This window comes from Vipera ursinii (genome assembly GCF_947247035.1).
Source record: "Vipera ursinii genome assembly, chromosome: 1".
NCBI lineage: Eukaryota > Metazoa > Chordata > Lepidosauria > Squamata > Viperidae > Vipera > Vipera ursinii.
This window is the reverse complement of record NC_139512.1, coordinates 125203080-125226645: the sequence shown is the minus strand read 5'-3', so window position 1 is coordinate 125226645 and position 23566 is coordinate 125203080. Positions and strand designations below refer to the sequence as shown.

Below are 23566 nucleotides of genomic sequence, written 5' to 3'. Positions count from 1 at the left end.
AATTATCTTGCTTTGCATGTAATGGGTCTATCTCATATATTAGTTTCCCCTTTTAAGTTGCATTACTGAAATAAATGAACTTTTGCACAATATTCTAATTTTTCGAGTTTTACCTGTAGATGTGAAAGTAGAAATAGCCTAATTTGTTGCTTGAAGAAACATCTATCTGAAGCCATCTGAATTCAGGACAGGGTTGACATCTGCAGTCATTGGGAGCAAGTAGTGATATGCACAGCATGGGTTTTTGCCCTCTCATAATTGCTTCTTCAGCTAATTAACAACAACAACAACAACTTTGCAAATACATCAAGAATCTGCAGCTTCCTGCAATAACTCTAGCAAATGCTACAAAAAACTGTGCTACTCAGAACATCTTACATTTTAAGGAGGTACCTAGTTGATACCTAGGATGCTGGAAGCAACCTGTGTCAACCTTCAGCGCCAGTCAGTTTGAATGTTCAGTTGACTGAGGTTCATGTTTAATGAATAAAAGATAATAATAATAATAATAATAATAATAATAATAATAATAATAATAATAATAATAGTAGTAGTAGTAGTAATAGTAATAGTAATAGTAATAGTAATAATAATAAAAAGTTGGAAGGGACCTTGGAGGTCTTCTCGTCTAACCCCCTGCTCAGGCAGGAAACACTATACCATTTCAGAAAAATGGCTGTCCAATCTCTTCTTAAAGACTTACAGTGTTGGAGCATTCACAGCTTCTGGAGGCAGGTTGTTCCACTGGTTAATTTTTCTAACTGTCAGGAAGTTTCTCCTTAATTCTAGGTTGCTTTTGTCTTTGGTTAGTTTCCATCTTGTGCTTCTTGTCCTGCCTTCAGGTGCCTTGGAGAATAGGTTGACCCCCTCTTCTTCACGGCAGACCCTTAGATATTAGGAAATAAAAGTGCTATACTTTTCAACATTTGACATGAAGTTATTTAGAGTACCATAGGAAAAGGTTGTAGTGTAATGAATTGATAGGATTGGGGGGAAAATTAGAGAGGGAAAAAATGAACTCAGAACAATTGGTTTAGGAGACATGCCTGAACATGTTTAGATTGTGCAGCCTGCCTCAGCTTGTTACAGGAATTTTCTGCAAGAAAAATAAGAAAAGGATCTTAAAGCAGCAATTTTCAGGGCTCCAAATCCCTTTTAAATGAGCAGTACATTTCTTCTCTTTTTAAAGACCAGTGTTCTACTGGAAAGACAGACAATTCGTTACAATATTTAAAGCTTTCCTGCAAGGCTTCTAGTATATGAAAACACTGATGGAGATTGCTGCCTTGTAGAGTGCCATGCTACACTGTCACTGCCGTTTCACACTGTGCACAGCGGGGGGCAAAGGAGCCTCCTAGACTTTTTCACATCATAGGTTAACAAGCATTATTGATTACACTTGTCGTGACTAATGTAGGTCCATTAGGCTGCCACCGCAGCCTGGAGCGGCAGCCCCACCCAGCATAAAGGAGGTGAAGCGGCCAGCTAACAAGCTCGAGTAGATGTGGTAGAGCATGCCCACACCCAGCAAGCCAAAGGCCACCCCGAGCAGGGAAAGGTGGATCCCCATTGGTGCCATGGCCCCCCAGCCCCAGCTAGGATTGTGTGCCTCCCCCCATTCTATGCTGGGTCTCCTTCCCACTGCCCCACCTGCCAGACACCCCCTGGATCTCCCTCAACCCTGCCCAGCCCCTACAGGTGTTCCCCCCATGAGCAAAATAGAGGTGGCCATGCCCACCCCAGCCACACCCACCCAGTCTGCCATGACAACTGCAGCCATGTACACCCAGTGGGCCATGCCCCTCCAAGGGCACCACAATGTTGATGCGACCCTGGCCCTTTGTGATAAATAAGTGGGTTTTGGGTTGTGGTTTGGGCACTCAGCCTCTGAAAGGTTCACCATCACTGTTCTAGAGTCTCAACATCTTTTTTACATTGTGGTGACCAAAACTGGATGCAGTATTCCAAGTAGGGTGAGATCAACATTTGCTTTCCAAATGTGATGGGTGAACTCCTGAAATGTTCAGGGTATCAGATATTAGGGAACATTTTTAAGGAATGAGAGTTTCAGTATTGATGCCAAAAGTAAAAATAAACAGGAATATCTATTAACTTAATACTTATCCTGCTAATTTTCAGTCTCAAAATATGAAAATTACTGCAAGTTAGCACTGAACAATACAACCAATTCTTTCTTTTTTACTATTTGTTAACTTTCTTTGCCACCTATCTCATTGTGAGGCTTACAATAATAAAAAAGGAAGAAATGAAAAGAGTGTGTAAAGTAAGATAATGGCAATAAAATAAACAATGGAAAAAACCAACAACAACAAAAAACAAATATATCGTTATCAAAAAAGAAAGATGGGCAGGTAGAAAGGAGAAAATAGACTAGGGGGGGGAGGAGTGGAGTCTGCCATCAATCCAACAGTCACCCAATTAATCCCCAGAGATTATTAGTTCTTGATGTACAGTATAATCATTTACAGTGGGGAAATGGAGGATGGAAGAGCCTGGATTATTATTTTTTTGAGACTCAGGCTGAAGAACCTGAGAACTGCCTGAAGAACTCTCAGGAGGCAAAGAGAATCCAAGAAATCAATCTGCATGTTCTCCAAACAGTCAGAACTTGTGAGAGGAATGCATAACAGGGATTTTTGTGATCATCTGCTGAGTCAACAACTGAGAGGCAGGATTTGTGTTGTAATGCAATCCAATTTCAAGGAAATGTCTCAAATAACAAACCAGTCACTGCAGCATTGCAGTCATACATAAAATACATTTTCTTTATTCAATAAAATTATGTCCCTACTTTCTTCTAGGAGCTCAGGTAAGTCATATAGAGATCTTTCCTCATTCCCCCCCCCCCCCGGAAATAACTACCTTGTGAAATAGGTTGGATAACTAAAAGCTCTCATACTTCCATGCTTGAGTAAGGAATTAAAGCTTGGTTTCTCTGGCCCCAATCTAATCTTTTAACCACTGTCAAATATTGGAGCCCTCACATTGTGGATAGGTCTAAAATATTGCAAGAGGAAAGTATTTAGTTATATTTTTGCCATATTTTATTTGAAATGTTAACTAGAAAAGGTAGGCATTTTAGCAGCTCTTGATAGGAATATTTCTATTTAAATGAATCTTGCAATTAAAATGCACTCATGTGGAAGGCAGTATCTTATCATTTACTATTTTTCCCCAGTAGACTAGGTCACCTTTTCTGCTTATATGTGAAGAGTGGTCAGTTCCTTAGGTTAGGTTAAAAAAATTAAAACCCACTCAACTAACAACAAATTTGAACATCTTGCTCCTTTTCCTTAAAATGAATAAAAGTATCAGAAATAATGCCTCAGATGTAGCTTTTCCTCAGTGATTGCTTTGATTGGTTGCTTCCAACTTGACATTACTTTTGTATAGAATTTTCACAGAATTGAGATAGGTGGTGAGAGCCTTCTCATCTTTCTAGAAGGCATAGACCGGATAAATTGACAAATACTTTCTCCTGGTGGTATAATAATAAATTCAAAATGTCACAGAACATTCTTGTCAAAAAGACATTCCACAAGATATAGTTTGCTAAACTAAGAGAGAAAAGAAAAAGAAGCAGGTGGGATTCATTTATGTTTGTTTTCCTCTTCCCCCACTTCTACACACATACACATATATGTACTCTCTCTCTCACACACACACGCATAAGAGCCTAATATATTATATTATATTTCATATCATTTGTTGTTAGCTGCGAAGTCGTGTCCGACCCATCGTGACCCTATGGACAACGTTCCTCCAGGCCTTCCTGCCCTCTACCATCTTCTGGAGTCCATTTAAGCTCACGCCTACTGCTTCAGTGACTCCATCCAGCCACCTCATTCTCTGTTGTCCCCTTCTTCTATTGCCCTCTTTCCCAGCATTAGGCTCTTCTCCAGTGAGTCCTTCCTTCTCATTAGGTGGCCAAAGTATTTGAGTTTTAGCTTCAGGATCTGGCCTTCTAAAGAGCAGTCAGGGTTGATCTCCTCTAGGACTGACCGGTTTGATCGCCTTGCAGTCCAAGGGACTCGCAGGAGTCTTCTCCAGCACCATAGTTCAAAGGCCTAAATTCTTTGGCGCTCAGCCTTTTTTATGGTCCAGCTTTCATATCATATCATTATTATATTTATTATATTAATTACATTATTATATAATACATAATGTGATTATGGTATGTTCATCCTTAAGATTCATCCTAAGATCTGAATCTTTTTAGATCTGCTCAAAACATATTGTAACAAAATTTAGCATCAACAAATTTTGATGAACTTGATTCTTCCAGTCATTTTTTTCAAGAAGGCCCCATGATAAGTTTGTTTTCCCAAAAGTCACAAATGTGACATATGCACCAAATCCTCTTAAAATGTTTTAAAGAGTGCCATTTGCATTGTACAGTATTTCAGTTTGGCATTGTTTGTAGCAGTTACAGAGTAGACAGTAGTGGGCAGAGGCTCACATTCGATCCTTTTTACTTTGGGAATACAACAGTGTAAACTGAAAAATTCTGTGATACAATTCACAATTTTTTTAAAAAAAATTCTTTTGTTTTAGCCATCTTTGAGACTTTGGCAGATAAGAACCCCTCATTTACTTCTTTAAAAAAAAACCTTGGAAAGTAATCAATCCCCAGTTCATTATCTTATCCTTCAGGTTTGTGCCAACATGGCTTCCTTCCATGTACAGTTCAGACCTTACCCTATTACCTACCTAATAAAGTAGGAAAGAAGATGGTCAACACAGGCACTGTGGCAGCTAGCTAATATAGATCTCTAAATATGCTGGGGCTAACTGTCCTGAGGCTTCTTGCATCAAGTGGGATTGAAAGTTGCATATCAGCCTGAGCCATTTAATTCATTACGCCTTGTGGAACAGACTGTCTTTTCTAAAGGAGCCTTTTGCTTTTCCCCATCCCTCAGTGTCACTGCCAACTTTTCTTTTTGCTTTTTACAGCTTTAAGCCAGAGGTTGATGCTTAAAATATTAATCTTTGTCCTCCATTTACCTTATTTCCACTCTAGTTCCCAGGTGATGTAAATAACAGCAGCTTCACAAAAAACAAAACAAAACACACACACATGCACAAGAGAGAGAAATTCTTGGTTTTGGGAAAGAAGGAAGCATAGCAACAATGTGGTCTCTTAATGGTTGATGTTAAGTTCTAAAATGAAAAGGAAAGTTGCAAATGATGATGATGATGATGATGATGATGATGATGATGATGATAATAATAATAATAATAATAATAATAATAATAATAATAATATAATAATAATAATAATAATAATAATAATAATAATAATAATAATAATAATAATAATAATAATAATAATAATATGGCCTGGTAGATTTTAGTTGGGTCAACACATTTCTATGATTACACTCTGTTTAAAGAGACAACTGAAGATCTCAAATATTTTCATCATGATATCATTTTATACCAATAAACAATTTTATTACTCTTTTTAAAAATAAAGCAGATAATAGGAAGGGATGGTCCTGACCAGATAAAAGAGTAAATTTGGCTAGAGCAAGTTAGTAGAATTCCAAGAAGAGGGTATTAGAGCTGCAGCACACAATTTGATCAAGGTTTATAGTTGGCCTTTCATCTGGCCTGTTGGTATGCATAATCCAAGTAGGGATGTCTAGGAAATATACGTGGGTAGTATGAAAGCAAATCCCATATTGAATTTAAATGCAGCGAGTATGATCAATACCCATGCATCCAACATTTTCTCCTCCTATAATATTAAAAACTACATTTTAGCAGCAATTTTACAAGGACCTCTGATTGTATCTAGGCATTAGAGATCTTCATGCCACCTTTGATCATCATACGTTATTAGTAATACCAGTACTTAGTACCAATATTTTAAAAAGAATAGTATATTTTGGGGCTATGGTTGCAAAAGTATAGTATCCAGATTGAGGGAAAGCAATTATTTGGCATTGATCTATCTATATGTTAATGTTGGATCCCATAAATACATAAATCAATATATCTATATACATGTCTATGTCTTTCTCAAGAAACACATTGAGAAATTGGAGTTTCAAAAACCATGTCCTAGAAGCAAGCACTGCAGAAGCTGAGGTTTGTTAGCTTGGAGTATAAAAACTTAAGAATAGATAATAGTAGTAGTATGTGAGAGGGATCTCGGAGTCTTAGTAGACAATCACTTCAATATGAGCCAGCAGTGTGCTGTAGCTGCCAAAAAAGCCAACACAGTGCTAGGCTGCATTAACAGAGGGATAGAATCAAGATCAAGTGAAGTACTAATACCACTTTACAATGCTTTGGTAAGGCCACACCTGGAATACTGCATCCAGTTTTGGTCACTACAGATGTAAAAAAGATGTCGAGACTCTAGAAAGGGTACAGAGAAGAGCAACCAAGATGATTAGGGGGCTGGAGACTAAAACATATAGGGAACGGTATGTGTAGTTTAATGAAGACAAGGGTGAGGGGTGACATGATAGCAGTGTTCCAATATGTCAGGGGCTACCACAAAGAAGAGGGAGTCAAGCTATTCTCCAAAGCACCTGAAAGCAGGACAAGAAGCAACGGATGGAAACTAGTCAAGGAGAGAAGCAACCTAGAACTAAGGAGAAACTTCCTGACAGTTAGAACAATTAACCAGTGGAACAACCTGCCTCCAGAGGTGGTGAATGCTCCAACACTGGAGGTTTTTAAGAAGAGACTAGACAGCCATTTGCCTGAAATGGTATAGGGTTTCCTGTCTGAGCAGGGGGTTGGACTAGATGACCTCCAAGGTCCCTTCCAACTTTTTATTATTATTATTATTATTATTATTATTATTATTATTATTATTATTATTATTATTATTATTATTATTACGATAGTGATTTTCAAATCATTCTCTGTTGCTTTGGAGAGCAAGTATAACCCTGAGGAATATAAGTGGCAGGGAAGCAGATTGTAGCTAAGCATAAAAAGAAATTTCCTTGCATTATGAGCTGTTTGATAGTTGGAACAAAGTACCTCGAAAGAGGCTGAATCCTAAAGGCATATAAGTAGAGGATGGACAGTTACTTATCACAGAAGCTATTATTGCATCCTGCATTACAGAACTATAGGCTACTATTTTGGCACGAACTGAATCTGTTGAGATGAAATGAATCACCACATGGAGTCTATTCGCTAACCCCCCCCCCCACACACAAAAAGAAACACTATGTTACATCCAGGCTTCTTGTTCTTTGCAGGTCTTCCAAGGCAATGTCAATGCTGACAGTGTGATACAGCACAAATTCCTTCACTCTGTTAAAGCTCGCTTTGTGCGCTTTCTGCCCATGACATGGAACCCAAATGGAAATATTGGTCTGCGAGTTGAAGCTTTTGGATGCTCATATAGTAAGTATTGAAATGTATCCTAGCATACACTAGAAGCATCATCTTTCTGCTGAAGGTTCAAATACAATTTTGTACATTCAGATTGTCAGGAAGATCCAATGGTGCAAGTTTACAGAACACATCACAAGCTGACCAATTGGTCCCAACACTGACTTTAGCTTCAGTAGCAAGTTGTGGTCAATCCCTATCTTCACTGCGTTGTCTGTATATACTTTTCCTTCAACATGTCCCAAAGGTGATTTTTCAAAAGGCAACTGGACTTTGTTTTTGCTTGAAGACATTTCACTTCTCATCCAAGAAACTTCTAAGTTCTAACTGAATGGTGGAGGATGGAAGGATTTATATTCCTTGCAGTCACCTGGTCGTTAGCACTCTTTCTGAGAGTTGTTGAGGCCACTTGGAGGTTTAGCCATGCCCTCAGGGTCATCTGAATAATGCAAATAGCTGTGGAATCTTCTTGGAATTGCTGAAAGGTCTGTGTTGTAACTCCTTTCAGCAGTTCCAAGAAGATTCCAGGCCCATATGCACTATTCACTACTTTTCTGGTCTATTTTCACTTTTTCTTATATACGTTTACCAAAAGTATTATCTAGAATGTGACCAATGCCATATTTTATGAGTAGATATCACTTTCTTTCACTACATATTTTTAAAAAAGCTATATTAAACTAATATTTACAAAATCTGCCACAATTTGTTTTATGCAGAATCAAAGATCAATTTGTATAATGCCCCAAAAATATGATTAGTTTTATTGGAAAAGAGACATCAATGGAAAACAGAATGGATTTGGAGGTCCTATGATTTTCTGAAGTCAAAAGCCCAGCCCTTTTTTGGAACTTTAGTAACTAAGTAATATAAACATTAAGTGGGACAGTTCATGAATTCTAAAATAACTGTCATCTAATGTTCTAGGTTTCATTGTTCCCTATTTAAGGAGAATTATGTGAAGTGACACTAAAAGGTGCAATACATTCTGAATGATAAAATAGTTACGACTCTCTAATTTTTAATTTGGGGTTCTTTTTAATTGAGTACAGGGTCAATTTAATATTTTTTAATTTGGTTCTTAATTTTTGTATTTTGGATTTTTAATTCCCTGTAAACCGCCCAGAGTCCTCAGGGAATAGGGCGGTATATAAATATAACTAAATAAATAAAATAAATAAATAAATAATATGGTAGCACGAGGAGAAATATTTCTATTAAATTTCTATTCAATATTTCTCGACATGAAATTCTTCCCTGTAACACTTAACATTGTTGGAGTGCCTGCTGCCATTTGTGGGCATTTCACCTTTAGTGCCTTAGCCCAAAATGAAAAGTGATGAGCTGGACATGGGAATAAAATGAAAACTTGATTGTGAATTAATTAGAAGTGTTGTTGGATGACTGCCAAGAAGTAACCATTTGTTTAGGATCAAAGCCAGGAAAAGAGGCCTAGGAGTTAAGTGTTTCATTAGCACACCCAGGGTAAAATCACAACCACATGTTTCATTGGATGCACCTCACCAACTCATAGCAGTTTTTTGTTTATTTGTTTCAAAGTGCTATATAATTAGGAAATAAATTTCCAGGTATAATGTTTCTATAAGGAAAAAATGGAAGCACTGCAGTTTTAGGGAGTTTTCAAAGTGTTTATTATATGATCATATGGGACACAATGAAATCTTGTGTACAAACTATAGTAAAACCTATTTCATTTCAGCTTTAGTATTTTTTTTATTTATTTGTTTCCCAATATGAATCAATTATTTACTTAGACCTATACATGAATTATTCTTTATACATACTGTATGTCTTTATTATTTTTCTGATGCTGCCTGAAGTACCTAGTTGGATTCAAATATTTTCAAAGAAGTATTTTAACGCAGCTACACTGATTTCAACAATGGACATTTAGGCCAGATTCATATAATACACTATTATAGTGTTTGGTTTTGGCTTAATGAGTTCCGTAACTCCAGACACTGTAACATATGAACAAAGGATAGTTTAATGGCTTAGGTGAACTGTGGATTATTCAATTATCTATGTCTAAGCTCACTGTGTGAACCTAGCTTCAAGTTGTAAATATCAGAATGGGCAGGAGAATAGTGCTATTGTCCAGCTGAGCACCAATTCAGATGCTATACATGCAGACATTTAATGTATACTTGTGCATTCTTGTTCTATTCTGTTCTCTCTTTGTGTCACCTTCAGTTCTGTCCAGAAAATATCTGGCAATCATGACAACTCTTTCGGTGGAATTATTAGGGCTGGGCAATGATTTGGATTCAAAGACAAAAATATGCTCTAGAATACACAACAGTTGCATCTTTTTAAACTTTCACAATTGTTTTCCATAATTGCAACTCAAACCTAGGGAAATGTACATTTGGATGTATTTCAGAAAGGTGCCACAGGAGTTCCTGTGCACACTCTTGAAGCACTTTTTTGCCATTGATAATTTGCATATGTACAATGTTTAAATTAGTTAATGAATTAGCTGATGTACACCAAAAATATAACTTGGCAAATATGTCATAAAAGAAAAAAAGGGAGTGGAAGGCCAGTAATCTAAAGAGCAAAGTAGGAAAAATAATACTGCAGGAAATGTAATGGGCTGGCTGAAAAGCAGTACAGAAGAAAATACATTGCCTAAAAATCTGTTATTTGTAAAATGTGGTCTACAGAGATAGTGTGATGTGTGATGACAATGGGTTACATCACAAAGAGACTACTGCAGAGTGCTTTGCATGGTACAATCCTCAATATATACAGAAGCTTCAACTAATGCAAATGAAGGCAACCAGTGCACAATACGAGGATCATTTGGAATACTAATCCAGATGCTTTTCAGATATAATTCAAAGTATAAAGCCCTAAACTGCGTAGATGCTAGCACCATCTTGATTGCTACCTTCATGGCTAAGCAAGGATGGAAATTGGTAAAAGAGCCTTCTAAAAGATGCTTATATTTTTTAATCAGTTAAGACCGAAAGGACAGAAAGCAGGGCATGCCTATTAGCCAAGAAGCCAAGATATGCTCATCTTCCTTTACCCTTGATAAAGATCCCAAGAGCTATGAATGTTACTATTTCATTATCCGTGACTCCATATCTTTTCTCTTACTACTAAAGTCTACTCACTCTGAACTCTGCATGGGAATAGCAAAACTGAAACAAGTAATATGAAAAAGAAGTAAAAGTTCAGACTTCTTTTATAATTCTTCCACAGAGTTGTACAATATATTTTGGAAGTCCAGGGCAATGGACTAACCCAGAAAAACTTTATCTACAGCCCAAAATAATTCTCCAAAATAGATATTCAGGTTCTGATTTTCAATATGATAGAAGAAGCAAAATATTAAGTATCATTGTAGAGTAATGATAGTAATGTCATTTATTTTGAATTCCATTGAAGACAAATGGAAATGAAATCAAATTTAGATTTTGCCCTACCACTTTCTGACTTGTCATCTTTTGGAGTACAGACCAGAACCAAACCTCTCAAAAGCCAAATATTCTCACAACAGGAATGAATTGGTTGCCACTTGCTCTTTCAACAAAGGACACCTGTGAAACTGGCAATGTGGAGTCTGAGTCACAGGGTTTCTGGACAAAGTTGATGGGGGGAATGTCATTATTTTATATTTTTGCGAAAGGGGTTATCAAGCAGCTGAAGTTTGGTGTTTTTTTAAAAAAAAGATAACTTGCAAAAGCAAGATGTGTAGGTGGCCATTGTTTTGTTATCACTGAGAAGTGATCATGTGTAAATTAATTTTGAGTGAACCATGATCCTAAAGCTGCAACAATTCAATCTATTTAGATATATTCAAGCCATTTCTGAAAGCAGAAACAGAGGTTATGACTCATCTCTATCATTAATACGGAACTGAGATATTCCTATCAAATCACCAATTCTTCCTCTGAAGGACATAAACTTTCTAGACACTGCATGAACCCACATAAAGCTTTTCAAGGGCTATTTTGCTTTGATGAAGCTTCAAATAAAGCACCATCTCAAAGTTCTTCATAAAGTTTAACATACAAACACCCCCCACACACATGAGCCTTGGTGGAGCAGTGGACTAATGCCTCCTTAAGTAACACCAGCTGCCTGCAATTAGTGCAGGTTCGAGTCCCACCAGGCTCAAGGTTGACTCAGCCTTCCATCCTTCCGAGGTAGGTAAAATGAGGACCCAGATTGTTGGGGGCAATTAAGCTGACTTTGTAATAATGCCGCTTGGGGTGTGTGTGAAAGCCCTAATAAGCAGGCATATACATAGAATGAAGGCTACTGCTAAGCTTGTAAGCCGCCCTGAGTCTTTGGAGAAGGGCGGGATATAAATGGAATTAAAATAAAATAAAATAAAATAAAATAAAATAAAATAAAATAAAAAATACTTCTATGATGGAGCAGGGAGACTTGTTGCTTTGCCTTGCTCTGCTTTGGAATACTACTAATCTTCACAAAAATAGAAGAAAAAGCTGAAAGGAGGCTGTGGGAGAAGGCTGAGGAAAGCCTCTTCTTCCAGGCAGCTTGAAGACTGCTTGCACACACCAAAGTTAATTCTGGTTCCATAGGTTCCTTGGAGGAGGCAAATGCTATTTTTTTGTTTTCTTTTAATTGTTACGCTGTGCCGTGCCATGTCATGCCATGCCATAGGACCTGGCTAATGCTGTAGAGGAGGCACTAACCATCCTTCATGGGCACACTTATATAGACTGAATGGTTCCAGAAGACAGTTATTAGAGGTGGTTAATTTGGAAGTCTCTCTAATTACGTTGAAAAAGCTTCCCATCCTGCAAGCACTTGTCACTATTGAGCTTAAAGGCTGAGAAAAACCTCTTCTAGTAGTGCAGGCCCAAATAAATTCAAGGCCCCCAGAATTGTTGCAGTGGGTAGCCTCTTTGGTTTGGTAATGTAAGTCTTATTGATTCCATGTCCCATGTTGTTTAATCCAAGCATATCCATATTTAATACTACATAACTCCCTTATGCTGTGCTCTCCACCTGCCCATCTTTTTGGTTATCATATTGATGTATTCTCATTGTCTTTTTTCATTCTTTATTTTATTGTTCTATTATTTTACTTCTGTGCTGTTTATACTCCTTTCATTTTGTTCCTTTTTATTATTGTAAGCCACCTAGAGTAGCACCACAGTGAGATAGGTGGCAAATAAATGTAACAAACAAACAAATAAATAAATGAGTAAAAAGCTACATACCTATGAATGTCTTTATTGTAGCGAAATATTCATGCACAGAGTTAGAGAGTATTCTCTATGTGAGCATGGAGGCACAATCCCCACCTGGTGCCACCTCTTTTCATAGAAAATTTCTCAATTTTAAAAGAAGGAAAAAAGGGGGGGGGGCAAACAGTAAGATTATACATAATAAAGATGCATAAACCACTTATTACCTGGTTCTGTATAGCAATCTGGGCATGATGACAAGACAAACAACCAGAGTTATGTCAGATGACATCTGCAGATGAATGGAAAGTTGATTGTTCAGGATGCCAGGCAGGAAAACAGTTTATCTTACATTTCAAAATGGTCTTGTTAGCATATTGCCAGCAAATTCTGCTGACCAAGTGTATATATTTTCTTTTTTGTTTTCTGTTTAAATAGAATGAGATTTATAGCCACACTTCAAATGCTGATTGTACTCTCCAAATAAGTAATGGTCTAAGAAGGATCAGTTCAGTCCAGCGTAAATTCTGCAAACTGGCTAGTGAGAAATAAATGGAGGGGACAGAGGGCGAAAAAGAAACCCTGTAATCCAATGACGGCTCGGACATCCTTTGAGATGAAGAAGCCTCATTTCCCCTTGGAGACTGATAGGGAGGGGAATGCTGAACAGCAGAGAATGAAAAAAAAACTTGTATTTTTTTGAGCAAAACAATTATGCCAGCCTTCCTTATCCTTTCTCTCTCTCTCTCTCTCTCTCTCTTTCTCCCTTCACTGGGTTTGTCTTTCATGCCAGGAGGTAAAATTAATGTACTGGGCATAAATGCTTATGAATTGACACTTTAAGTCTTTAGAACACAGGTTAAAAGAAAAATGAATAAAACAGCTACCAAGATCAGGATAATTGCACAAGTATCTTAAGTAGCTCTTAGGCATAATAGGGGTCTAAGATATTAAGCTCAGTGACATTGCAGAGATTCCTTGGCAGGTAGTGGGATTCAGCCTCTTTGAAGGGGGAGGAGGAGGAGAGCAAAATGGGAATCACTCTATCCGCGTTTCTCATGCTGTATGCAATTCTCACCTTATACAATATTTAGAAGTCCTTTCTGGTAATCAGTGTATATGTTTGCAAAGAGTAGGTTGCTTCTGGTTGGGTGAGAGGGACCAAAAGAGAAGAATGTCAAAGAGGTAGGGAGAGTGAACAGGCCATGCATCAACAGCGTGGAGTTTTTGATAGGTTCCTGCTGAGATGTTGATTCTTGTCTAGGAATTGAGAATATTTTATAGTAGCTTTCTTCAATCTGGTGTCCTCCAGAGTTGGATCTCAAGGTCCCATAATTTCCAGTCAAAGTCCAATGCAGGCAAATGGATGTGAATTTGGGGAAGGCTTAAAGTTAAATGAATCTTTTTAACTTAAAGTTAAATAAATCACTCTCCTTGCCCTACATAGCATAACACTTTTGACTACCCCACATAAACCTGCTTGTAGTTGAAGGTGATCTTTAGAGGTCTTCTTCTGGTTCCACCAATATTTGAAAGCCTGAGAATAACCAAAGGTTAGCAATATTTCTTAGGTATGGCTTTTTATTTACCTATAGTTTTCCTAGAAAATCTATTCTGGTGCCCATTTGAATTATTTAAAGATGTTATATTATTATGTATAGTCACAGTCAGCCAAATGTTTAGACTGGATTTATCCATTTACAGTCCTTGGTAAATAGAGTGTGTCAACACTGTTGCATGGATGAAGGGCGTGTTTCAGTCGTGTTATTTTTCTGGTCTTCCTACACATGGTTTTTAGTCCTACTTGAGTCCAGTCCATTATTTCAGCTGTGATATCTAATGACTGGAATTGTCCAGATGTTAGTTGCCTCCATGGCATTTCCTCCACTAAGTTTCAAACTTACGATTTTCTTTACTCTCATGATGTATTTGCTTCTAACCTTCTTGACTTCAGTGTGCTTGATGACGTCAGCTTCAAGGATGCCCAGATATTTGTATTGATCATCTTTATCCAGAAACTTGATATTATTTTCCAGAGGACATCTTGATTGCTTCAATTTTCACTATTTTTGCCCTATTCATGGTGAGGGTGGCACATTTGTTGGGTTCAAACTCCCTTGCAATATCTTGGCTATATATACAGATAGTGTTGAGCAGCAACTCTGTTTTGGGTGCTTTTTTCCATACAGCTTCATATCGTCCATGTAAAGGAGTGATAGCCTGGCAGATGTTTTTGATGTTTAATAGCCATGGCTTGATTTTTTTTTCAGTTTTATTTTATTATTCTTTTAAGAAATTTTAAATAGGCTAATCATGTATAGCTTTTTTATTTTATTTTTTATTTTTAGTATGTATTTTGATTGAACTTTCCATTTTTTTGTGCTAGTTGCCCTGAAGTATGGAATAAAACAATTAACACATAAGCAGTCAACTTTTACCTTTTATCAATTAACCATTAAGTAAGTAGTATAACAATAAGGAGCTTTCAGTTAGGGAAACTTAGCTGATATGTAGTTATAAACAAGATCCTCAGCGTATCAACACAAACTTTTGTTGATGTTTTTGTTGCTCTGTGGTTCCTTGGGATGGGCATTGCAAATGTCTTTTTTCTTCTTCCAAGTTTTTAGTGTATTTTAATATTTCCAGTGACTTAACAGTTGGGGTTTTTTTTCTTTCTATTTTAAGTGAATTGATGTTTTTTGTACTTATAATTTGTTGTGAGAGCTCTTGGAAAGATCCAAAGATAGCATAAAAAATAAATAAAATTTGCCAAATGCTGATGAAACATGTTGTTCCACCAGTATATTTCTAGTTAGCAAGGAGATATAACATTATTACACAAGATGACTTCTAAGTTTTCATAAGCAAAAAAAAAGAAGGAAGAATAATCTTATGTTCATAATAATAACCCAAAAGAGAAAAAAGAGACCAAGAGAAGAAAGAATGAAAGTGAGTAAATACAGTAATGAATACAGGTAGTTCTCAGATTATGACGACAATAGACTGTAATTTCTGTTCCTAAACTGTGGTTGTAAAGTATGATGTCATGTGACCACATTGCTTGGTGATGGCAATTTCTGCAGTCCCCAATGATCGAGGTGGCAGGAGAAGTGCAGTATCACTGTATCTGGGCTTCAGGTGGCTACCTGTGAGTAGGGGATGTTGTTTGAATGGCTGGGGAGTATATGAAATTATACAGGTGGCCAGCAAGGCACAATGGAAATGCAGAGGGTCTGAGGTTGAGTGTGTGGGTGAGGGTGACTTTTCTTGCCAGCTTCCCTACTGACTTTGTGTGTGGGATGCCAAGCATTTGTATCACAGTGTGGCCACAGGAATGCTGAAACAGCCAGAACTTTGAGCACTTGTTGTAACCACTGCTCATTCAGTGCCTTTGTAACTCTGAATGAGTGCTCATTAACTGAAGGCTCAAACTGGAACAGAAACAAGGTAGAGTTGAAAGAAGATTTGAAAGAAAAAGAGACAAGAAGCATCATATAATCTTTCCAAGGAGAAAATTCCACTGTTTAGGATCAAGCAAAAAATGCATACATAAGTTTTTAAACATTTTCTTTTCCAAAAAAAAAAAAAAAATCAGGGATACTAGATTTTTTTTATTGGACATAATCAATAAACATTTTCAGTTCTCCACAGCATCAGTGGAAATGTGGCATTTGCATTTTTTCAGGAGAGCCATTGAAAGAAGATCTATATTGGAGAAGGTTCTATCTGAGCTCTGTGAACATGACAATCTTTAACAAAGCATTGTGCAATTGAAATGTTGGGCTACTTTTATAAGTTCCAGTTTCTAGTTTATGAGGTGCAAAGATGGACACGGGGAAACTTGTGTAAATTTAAAGCATCAGAGGCTTGGCCTGGATCTGACTTAAATCTTTAAAAAGGGTTAAGGATTTTATGCCCTTTTTATGACTGGCAAAAAAAGCAATGCAGCTTTATGTGCACCACTGAAATAAGTTACATCCACTTCAATGTATGCATTGGACTTTTTTTATTGTCTATAAGGCTGTTAGATGTGCATTAGTGCTTTGCCATAATTTTCCTTATGTCAGACTATAGGTTTGTTCTCTATAAAAGTCTGGGCTATATATGTTGTAGAACGAGTACATCCATTCACGTTTATAAATTGTGTAAGTACTTACATTTAATGCCAGATTTTCTAAAGGCAGGAGTCTGATTTTGCTCACCACCCTTTATCACTTGCAATGTCAGCTGAGAGATTTGTTCTGGTTCAAAAGAATGGAACAGATTTTGTCCTGTCTGCATCACTCCCCTTCAAATCCTCCCTTATTCCCATCTGCATTCTAATGGTTTAGCATATTCTAAGGGATATGTGCCTGGAAATAACATTGATCAAACAGCATGCTTACTGGCTCCCTTTGCCTCTTTCTCATTCTGAATGGTGTGTTGAAATGATTCAAAGAACTTCCCCTGTTTTTCTTCTCTGCCTGCAGAATGTTTTCTGCTGTCAAACCGCTTAATGGGAAGTCAAGCTGGGCTTGGGCAAGATTTCACCTTGCTAGACTTTGTTTTCTTTGTTGGGTTCTGAAAAAAAATGTGTGATTTTTGACATAGAAGGGCTCTTCAATGTGCTCAAATAAAAGCCAATTATTTGTTGTCATGCAAACTGCCACTGATGACTCTTAGATTTCAGAATGCCAGCTTTGACAATGATCAGTTGGGTTCACAAAGGATTTCATTCATCCACAGATCCTATATCTTTGATGCCACATTGAGCCTCCCCCAACCCACTCTGCGATAATGTTACTCCACAAATGTCTTCTATATAGAATGACCACTACATACAAAGTAGGTTGTTGCCAAGTAACAGAGAATTTTTTTTATACTACGTTCTACATGGTTTGTTTTTTTTTTCTCCACTCAAAGTAGCTCTTCTCTACCTTGTTATTCAGCAGGACCAATCTGTCTGAGAATTTTCTGTGCAAATATGTGTCATTTGCATTTCTCTAATTATTACCTTTGAATAGGTTACCCAGAGTGATAAAGTGCTGATATTAACCTTATTTGAACTTAAATCTGTTCATTAAAACACTTTTTCCGATCTTAAATGAAATGCCTAAGTAGAATTGACAACTCCCACTAGAATCTGTGAGTAGGATGCAAAACTGAACAAATTATTCCATGCCAGATCAGCAGAATTATTTCCACCTTGACTGGACCTCTTGCTTGGGATTAGCTACCTACCAATTAATCACTTTCTTTTCTGGTAGCATGAAGCATGGGGTGAAGGGAAGTAGGATGTAAAAAAGAAAAGTGATTGGGGAAAAATGCCAGATGGTTTATTATAACATAATAAGCACAAGGATGCTGTTGGTTAATATCATAGCTAGACTATCACAAAGAATAACAGACCATCCCCCCTGCATTCATGTATACACACAAAAACACACACACATACACACCAACCACAGCCCTTTTTTTCAGAATCAGAGTAGACTATGTTACATATAAGGGTAAAGCAATCTCCTTTAGGGTGCACCATGAATGCAGATGAAGGAAGTAATGTCTGAATGTCCTGTAGGCTTTTAAAAGTGTTGACTTTGCTAACACAGAGGGACATTTAAACTCAGCTTCAGGAAATAATATAACTTAGCTCTGAATTTACTGTCCTAAGATTCCCAAATATTTAGAATAAGTGAAGCATGTAATAATAATATCAAGGGGAAGGGAGAATAGGGCAGTGAAAGTCAATCAGAAAGTAAAGTATAGGGTTGGGCAACAAGCTGATTGTGTTGGAGGCAATTCATTTTGATAGTGACAGTTGGTAGATTTTATTTAACTGACTTGAGATTTTATACACAGAATACTATAGTTTTCTTAAAAGTCAAAAGTTATTAAAATCTTATTTTGAAACTTTTTAAAATGAGTGTTCCAAAAACATCTTTTAAAAGTATATCTTATTTTGAACCCATCACCAGTTGTAATATATTTTTTATCCTAGTTCATTTTTATTTAATTTATTTTAATATACTTTTATCTGGAATTCTTATCTGTGACCATAAAAACTATTATTTTAATTAAAAAATTCATAATCTTTTGCATGTATACAAAAGCAAAGTGTGGCATCATATTTAGTTCTAAACAGAAGTTCTGAGCTCGCTCTCCCATCCTAATTTAGTAAAGGCAACATAATTTTCATAGTTGTGGAATGTTTGGTCCAAGAGTTAACATTTATTTATTTATTTAATACTATTGTATCTACACTTTTCATCCTGAAATTACAATGCTATTAATTATTATACCTTCTTAATAAGAGAAGAAGGTTCATTCTGAAGACAAGCCTAAATCCCTATGCAGAAACCTGAATCCCTATCCAGAAAGAAAAATGAAGGTGTACCTTGAGATTTCCTTCAACATCCTCAAATGCCTTCTTGCCTTTTACTAGCACTTGCATTTCTAGTTCAGCTGTCTGTATACTCCATAGCTTCAGCTACGTACTATATTATGAGTATACTAAATACCAGTGTTCCTCATTCTGTACTTCAACCCCACAAACTCCAGCCAGGATAGTAATTGACACATCTGGAGGGAAATAAATTGGAAAGGTTATTGGGGGAAAAAAAACCAGAATTGGGTCTGAGCCATGGAAAATTATGCTGTGATGGATATCATCTTGAGAACATTGATCTGGGCAGCTGCTGGTATGGAGTAGCAAAAGTTCATACTAAGAATCCATAGGAAAGGAAATTTAAAAAAACCTGTTACTGACACCATCCATCAAATCTATGGAATAAGTGTAGAAGAAGGCAGCCAAAATGATCAAAGAACGAGAGTAACCTCCCATGGAGGAAAAGTAGCAATACAGTGGTTATGTATCTACATGCAGTAAATACAGAAAAAAACAGTCAATATAAGACAGGGGTCTTCAAACTTGGCCCTTTTATGACTTGTGGACTTCAACTCCCAGAATTCCTCAGCCAGCGTGCCTGGCTGAGGAAGTCTGGGAGTTGAAGTCCACAAGTCATAAAAGGGCCAAGTTTGAAGATCCCTGATATAAGATGACATAGAGCAAGAAAATAGATATTTTTGATTTTGTTTTCTTTTCAAAGTAGTAATACTTTTTAAGTTGTTGAGATATTTAGGAGATTATTAATAAGAATTAAATTAGAATATTACCTATTGTGAGCTTTATGTATGATTGGTGTCAAAGAAGGAATTTGGATAATTACATGGTGGCCAAGGTTATAAATTTATTCTAACCACCAGGACATTGTTGGGGAGAGTACTCCTGTTCTCATATCCTATTTGTCTGTCATTTGTACTTCTATAACTGTCTGGTTTGGTACAGCAATGAAACAAGACAGGTATAGATTTCAACGGATAGAAAAACTATTGCAACCAGCCTGCCTTCCATTGAAGACCTGTATACTGCACAGGTCAGAAAGAAGGGTGAGAAAATATCTATAGACCCGTCACATCCTGGACACAAATTGTTTCAACTTTTCCCCTCAGGATGCTGCTACAGACTGTTGCATGCCCAAACAATCAGACACAGAGAGTTTTTTTCCCTCATGCCATCACTCTGCTGAATTAATTTCCACAGTTCTGTCTTATGTCTAAATATATTACCAATGTAGTATGGCTATATTACTTTTATCCTCATCTGTTCCACTACCTTCTCTATTGATGTCATTATTATGGTTATTATCCTTTATTATTATGATTATTATTACTTAGTTGTTTTGCAAGTACACTGAGAGCTTAGGCACCAGAGACAAATTCCTTGTGGGTCTAATCACACTTGGCCAATAAAGTCTTCCGTTCTATTCTACTTCTAGCTTTCACTAGGCATCTAGTTGGTATATGCATTTTGTTCTGGTTGATTTTTTAAAAAAAATCTTACCTGTATAATGTGGGGAGGGGGATTTGTGTGTATTACAAAACACTCAAGGCTGTGTTCTGTTATCAGTTCAGTGCCCCAAAGCACAAATCAGAATGTTAGTCTTCAAGATTCCTGAACTTCTTCCAGGCTATTTTGCCAAAATGAAAACTGCCCAGCAGCTTCTGACAGAGGCATGAAGAGTCTACCTCCTCATTTAAGAATTTTTGAAAAATCCAATCTGCTTTGATATTTTCCCAAGCATGGGGGCCAGAAAAATCTGCTTCTCAATTCCCCCCTCCTTAAAAGAAGTTTTGTGTATATCACACTTCCTATCATTGTTACAAAACACGAGATTACCAATATTATGAAAAGAGCCAGCAGGCGATGCTGAATGCTGGATTTAAAATGAAACACTGGAATTCTAGTTCAAACGTGCTTTAGAAGGATTGCACAGAGGTGTTCATATACCTCTAAGGAAAGGTTTACTTTAATATGATGCTGTGTAGGCTGCAACCCATATAGATGGGTTTTCTGAGCCAATTCATCTTTCTGTGTAGCTACCTACCTTTTTTTAAAAAAAGTAGAAGTATATATCCTGATGCTGAAGGGTCACTTATAACATCCAAAGCCTTGGAGATATCCCATGGAGATCCTAGTAGGTGTAGCCATTTTTCAGGTGACAGAAAGGAGAAATTATTACGTTTATGGGGAGTAAACATATTAAAGTAAAATCACCCCTGAGTCAACCTCAATTTTTAATGACTGCTTCCATGCTGTTTTATTGGCAGTAATATAAAGGTAGTTTGCCCTTGCCTTCAGCTCTGATCTGTGTTGTACATTAGATAAGTGGTTTGCCATTGCCTTTTTCTGAGGGTTTTTTTTAACCTTCCAATCTATTCTTCAGCCCAGGAATTTTGTGATATGTATTAATCTGGTCTGACCTTGCTTAGCGTTCAGCTCGCCCATCTTCAGCTAAGTGTTGCCACTTAGCTGAGCGTTAATGTTATTTCTATTTAATTACTTTTATATTCTCCTAAAAGCCAATTAAAGCTTATTTAATTTCAGTTGGACTCCACCCACTCCTTTCTGCTGGTGTTACGGTGTGGCCCATGGTGTACAATACAAGAGCTGATGGCAGCCCTGAGCCCTCAAAATGTGTTCACTTGCTTTAAAAGAAAAGTAATGCTGCCCAGGAATATATTTCCTTAGAGTTTGTCATGCCACAAAATGAGTTCTACTCTAAAAGGCCCCTTTCCCCTCTGCTTTTCTCTTGAGAATTGTAATATAAAGGGAGGGGCAGTTTGATCTAGTGGTTAAGGCATCGTGCTAGAAAGCAGGAGTCTTCTGAGCTCTAGTCTTGCCTTTCAGCCCAACCCACCTCACTGGGTTGTTGTTGTGGGGGGGGGGGAAAGAGGAGGAAGGAATATTAGTAATGTTTGCCACCTTGAGCTATCTATAAAGTAATAAAGGTGGGATAAACAATAAATAATAAAGATGCACAGACACTACTTTACCCTGCTCAAAAGAATAAACATGAAAACATGATTCTGGATAACTCTTTAAAAGAAATCTGCAAATATGAATTCTGGATTCCTGAGAATTGTTTATTAATTCCATTTACGGGCCACCCATTTCTCCAAGGAAACTCTGGGAGGCAAACAATGTCAAAACAAGATATTCCACTAAAGCCTAAAGCACAAAACCAGTTAACGTTATGTTTGCTCTTGAAATGTACGGGTTTGTATGTTTGTATGTGTCCAGGTCTGTGAATCCTCATATTAATGCTTGCTTGCTTTCCTCACAGAATCTGATGTTGCAGATTTTGATGGGAGGAGCTCCCTCCTCTACAGATTCAATCAAAAGCTGATGAGCACCTTCAAAGACGTGGTTTCTCTGAAGTTCAAGAGCATGCAGGGAGATGGGGTCCTGTTTCATGGCGAAGGACAGCATGGAGATTATATTACCCTGGAGCTGCAAAATGGGAAACTTTCCTTGCACATCAACCTGGGTTTGTCCAAACATTTCAACTTATCTTGCATAAAGTTCTTCCTGCTCTTAGCTCTTTTCTGACCTTTCTCCACTGTGTTGAAGGGCTGTCTGCCCATCTGAGAGTCAGCAGGAAAGTATGTGGGCATGGCAGTTGCTTTTACATGTTAGAAGATAGAATAAGGAGGAATGTATGATTTTTAACATCAGTCATAACGTAGTTATTCCAAGAAGCACTAATGAGAGAAGGAAATAAATAAGGCTTCTTCCCACAGCTTGGAGAGCAGGCTTTTTAGAGTTTGTGATGGGGGTGGGAGTAGGTGGTGAAGTGAAAGAGAACCCTTCACAAATTATTCCATTTTTAATTTGAAAGGGTGCTGGATCTTAAAGCTGCTTTGTCAATATAAATGGAATAATTGAATTTCTAATTTCTAATTATCATGCCACAGTCATGATGCAAAACATACCAACTGACTATACCTGTAATTCTGTACTTGTTAATCTGAAAACAAAATCTTAGTTCTACCAGTACCTATTGTAATACTTCAACCTTTAAATGTAATATCCTTGCTAGGGCCTTCCTCCCTGTCCTAATAAAATTACTAAGTATTGTATAGAGCAGTGGGAGTTGAAATCCACCCATCTTAAAATTGTCAAGGTTGAGAAATGCTGGTAAAGAGTGTGAAAAAGATATTCTAGCTCTCAACCAGCTGTTACAATGATAGGGTATATGTTATGTTAACCACACAGAAACCATGCAAAGTTGGACATTTATAGCCACAAAGTTATTTCTGAAATGACCCTGTGTCTTGAATGAGAGATATTGCATCTGTCACTTATTTTTTTTTCTTTCTCTGTGTGTTTCTTATACAAAAGCAAAGACAGACACAAACACATATACGGTATAAACTTGTATTCTGTTCTGACTATGAGCTGCCCGAATCACCACTAAAACGAATGAAGTTGTTGCTTTAATTCTCTGAGTATTAATAATTAAAGTATTACTGTCTCTGTGAGTATTTTTTGCATGAAGATATGCATTGGCTTGAAAACACAAGTGGCAAGGTGTGTGAACAAATTTGCATTCTCAGATCACCTTCTATTCAGTCCATTCCTAAGTATATTTCCTCAAAAGTGGGTGTGTTTG

At 37.1% G+C, this 23566-nt stretch overlaps 1 protein-coding gene across 1 annotated transcript in view; it reads left to right on the top strand.

Annotated features, from left to right (window-relative positions):
- The window catches only part of CNTNAP5 (contactin associated protein family member 5), a gene marked incomplete at both ends in the record, with an annotated part of 417604 nt that overhangs the window by 161305 nt on the left and 232733 nt on the right, over positions 1 to 23566 (top strand). Inside the window, 2 exons of the mRNA XM_083349845.1 lie at positions 7248 to 7395; positions 22238 to 22441. Of these exons, the coding sequence (XP_083205971.1) occupies positions 7248 to 7395; positions 22238 to 22441 (352 nt within the window). The remainder of the gene's footprint in view (positions 1 to 7247; positions 7396 to 22237; positions 22442 to 23566) is intronic.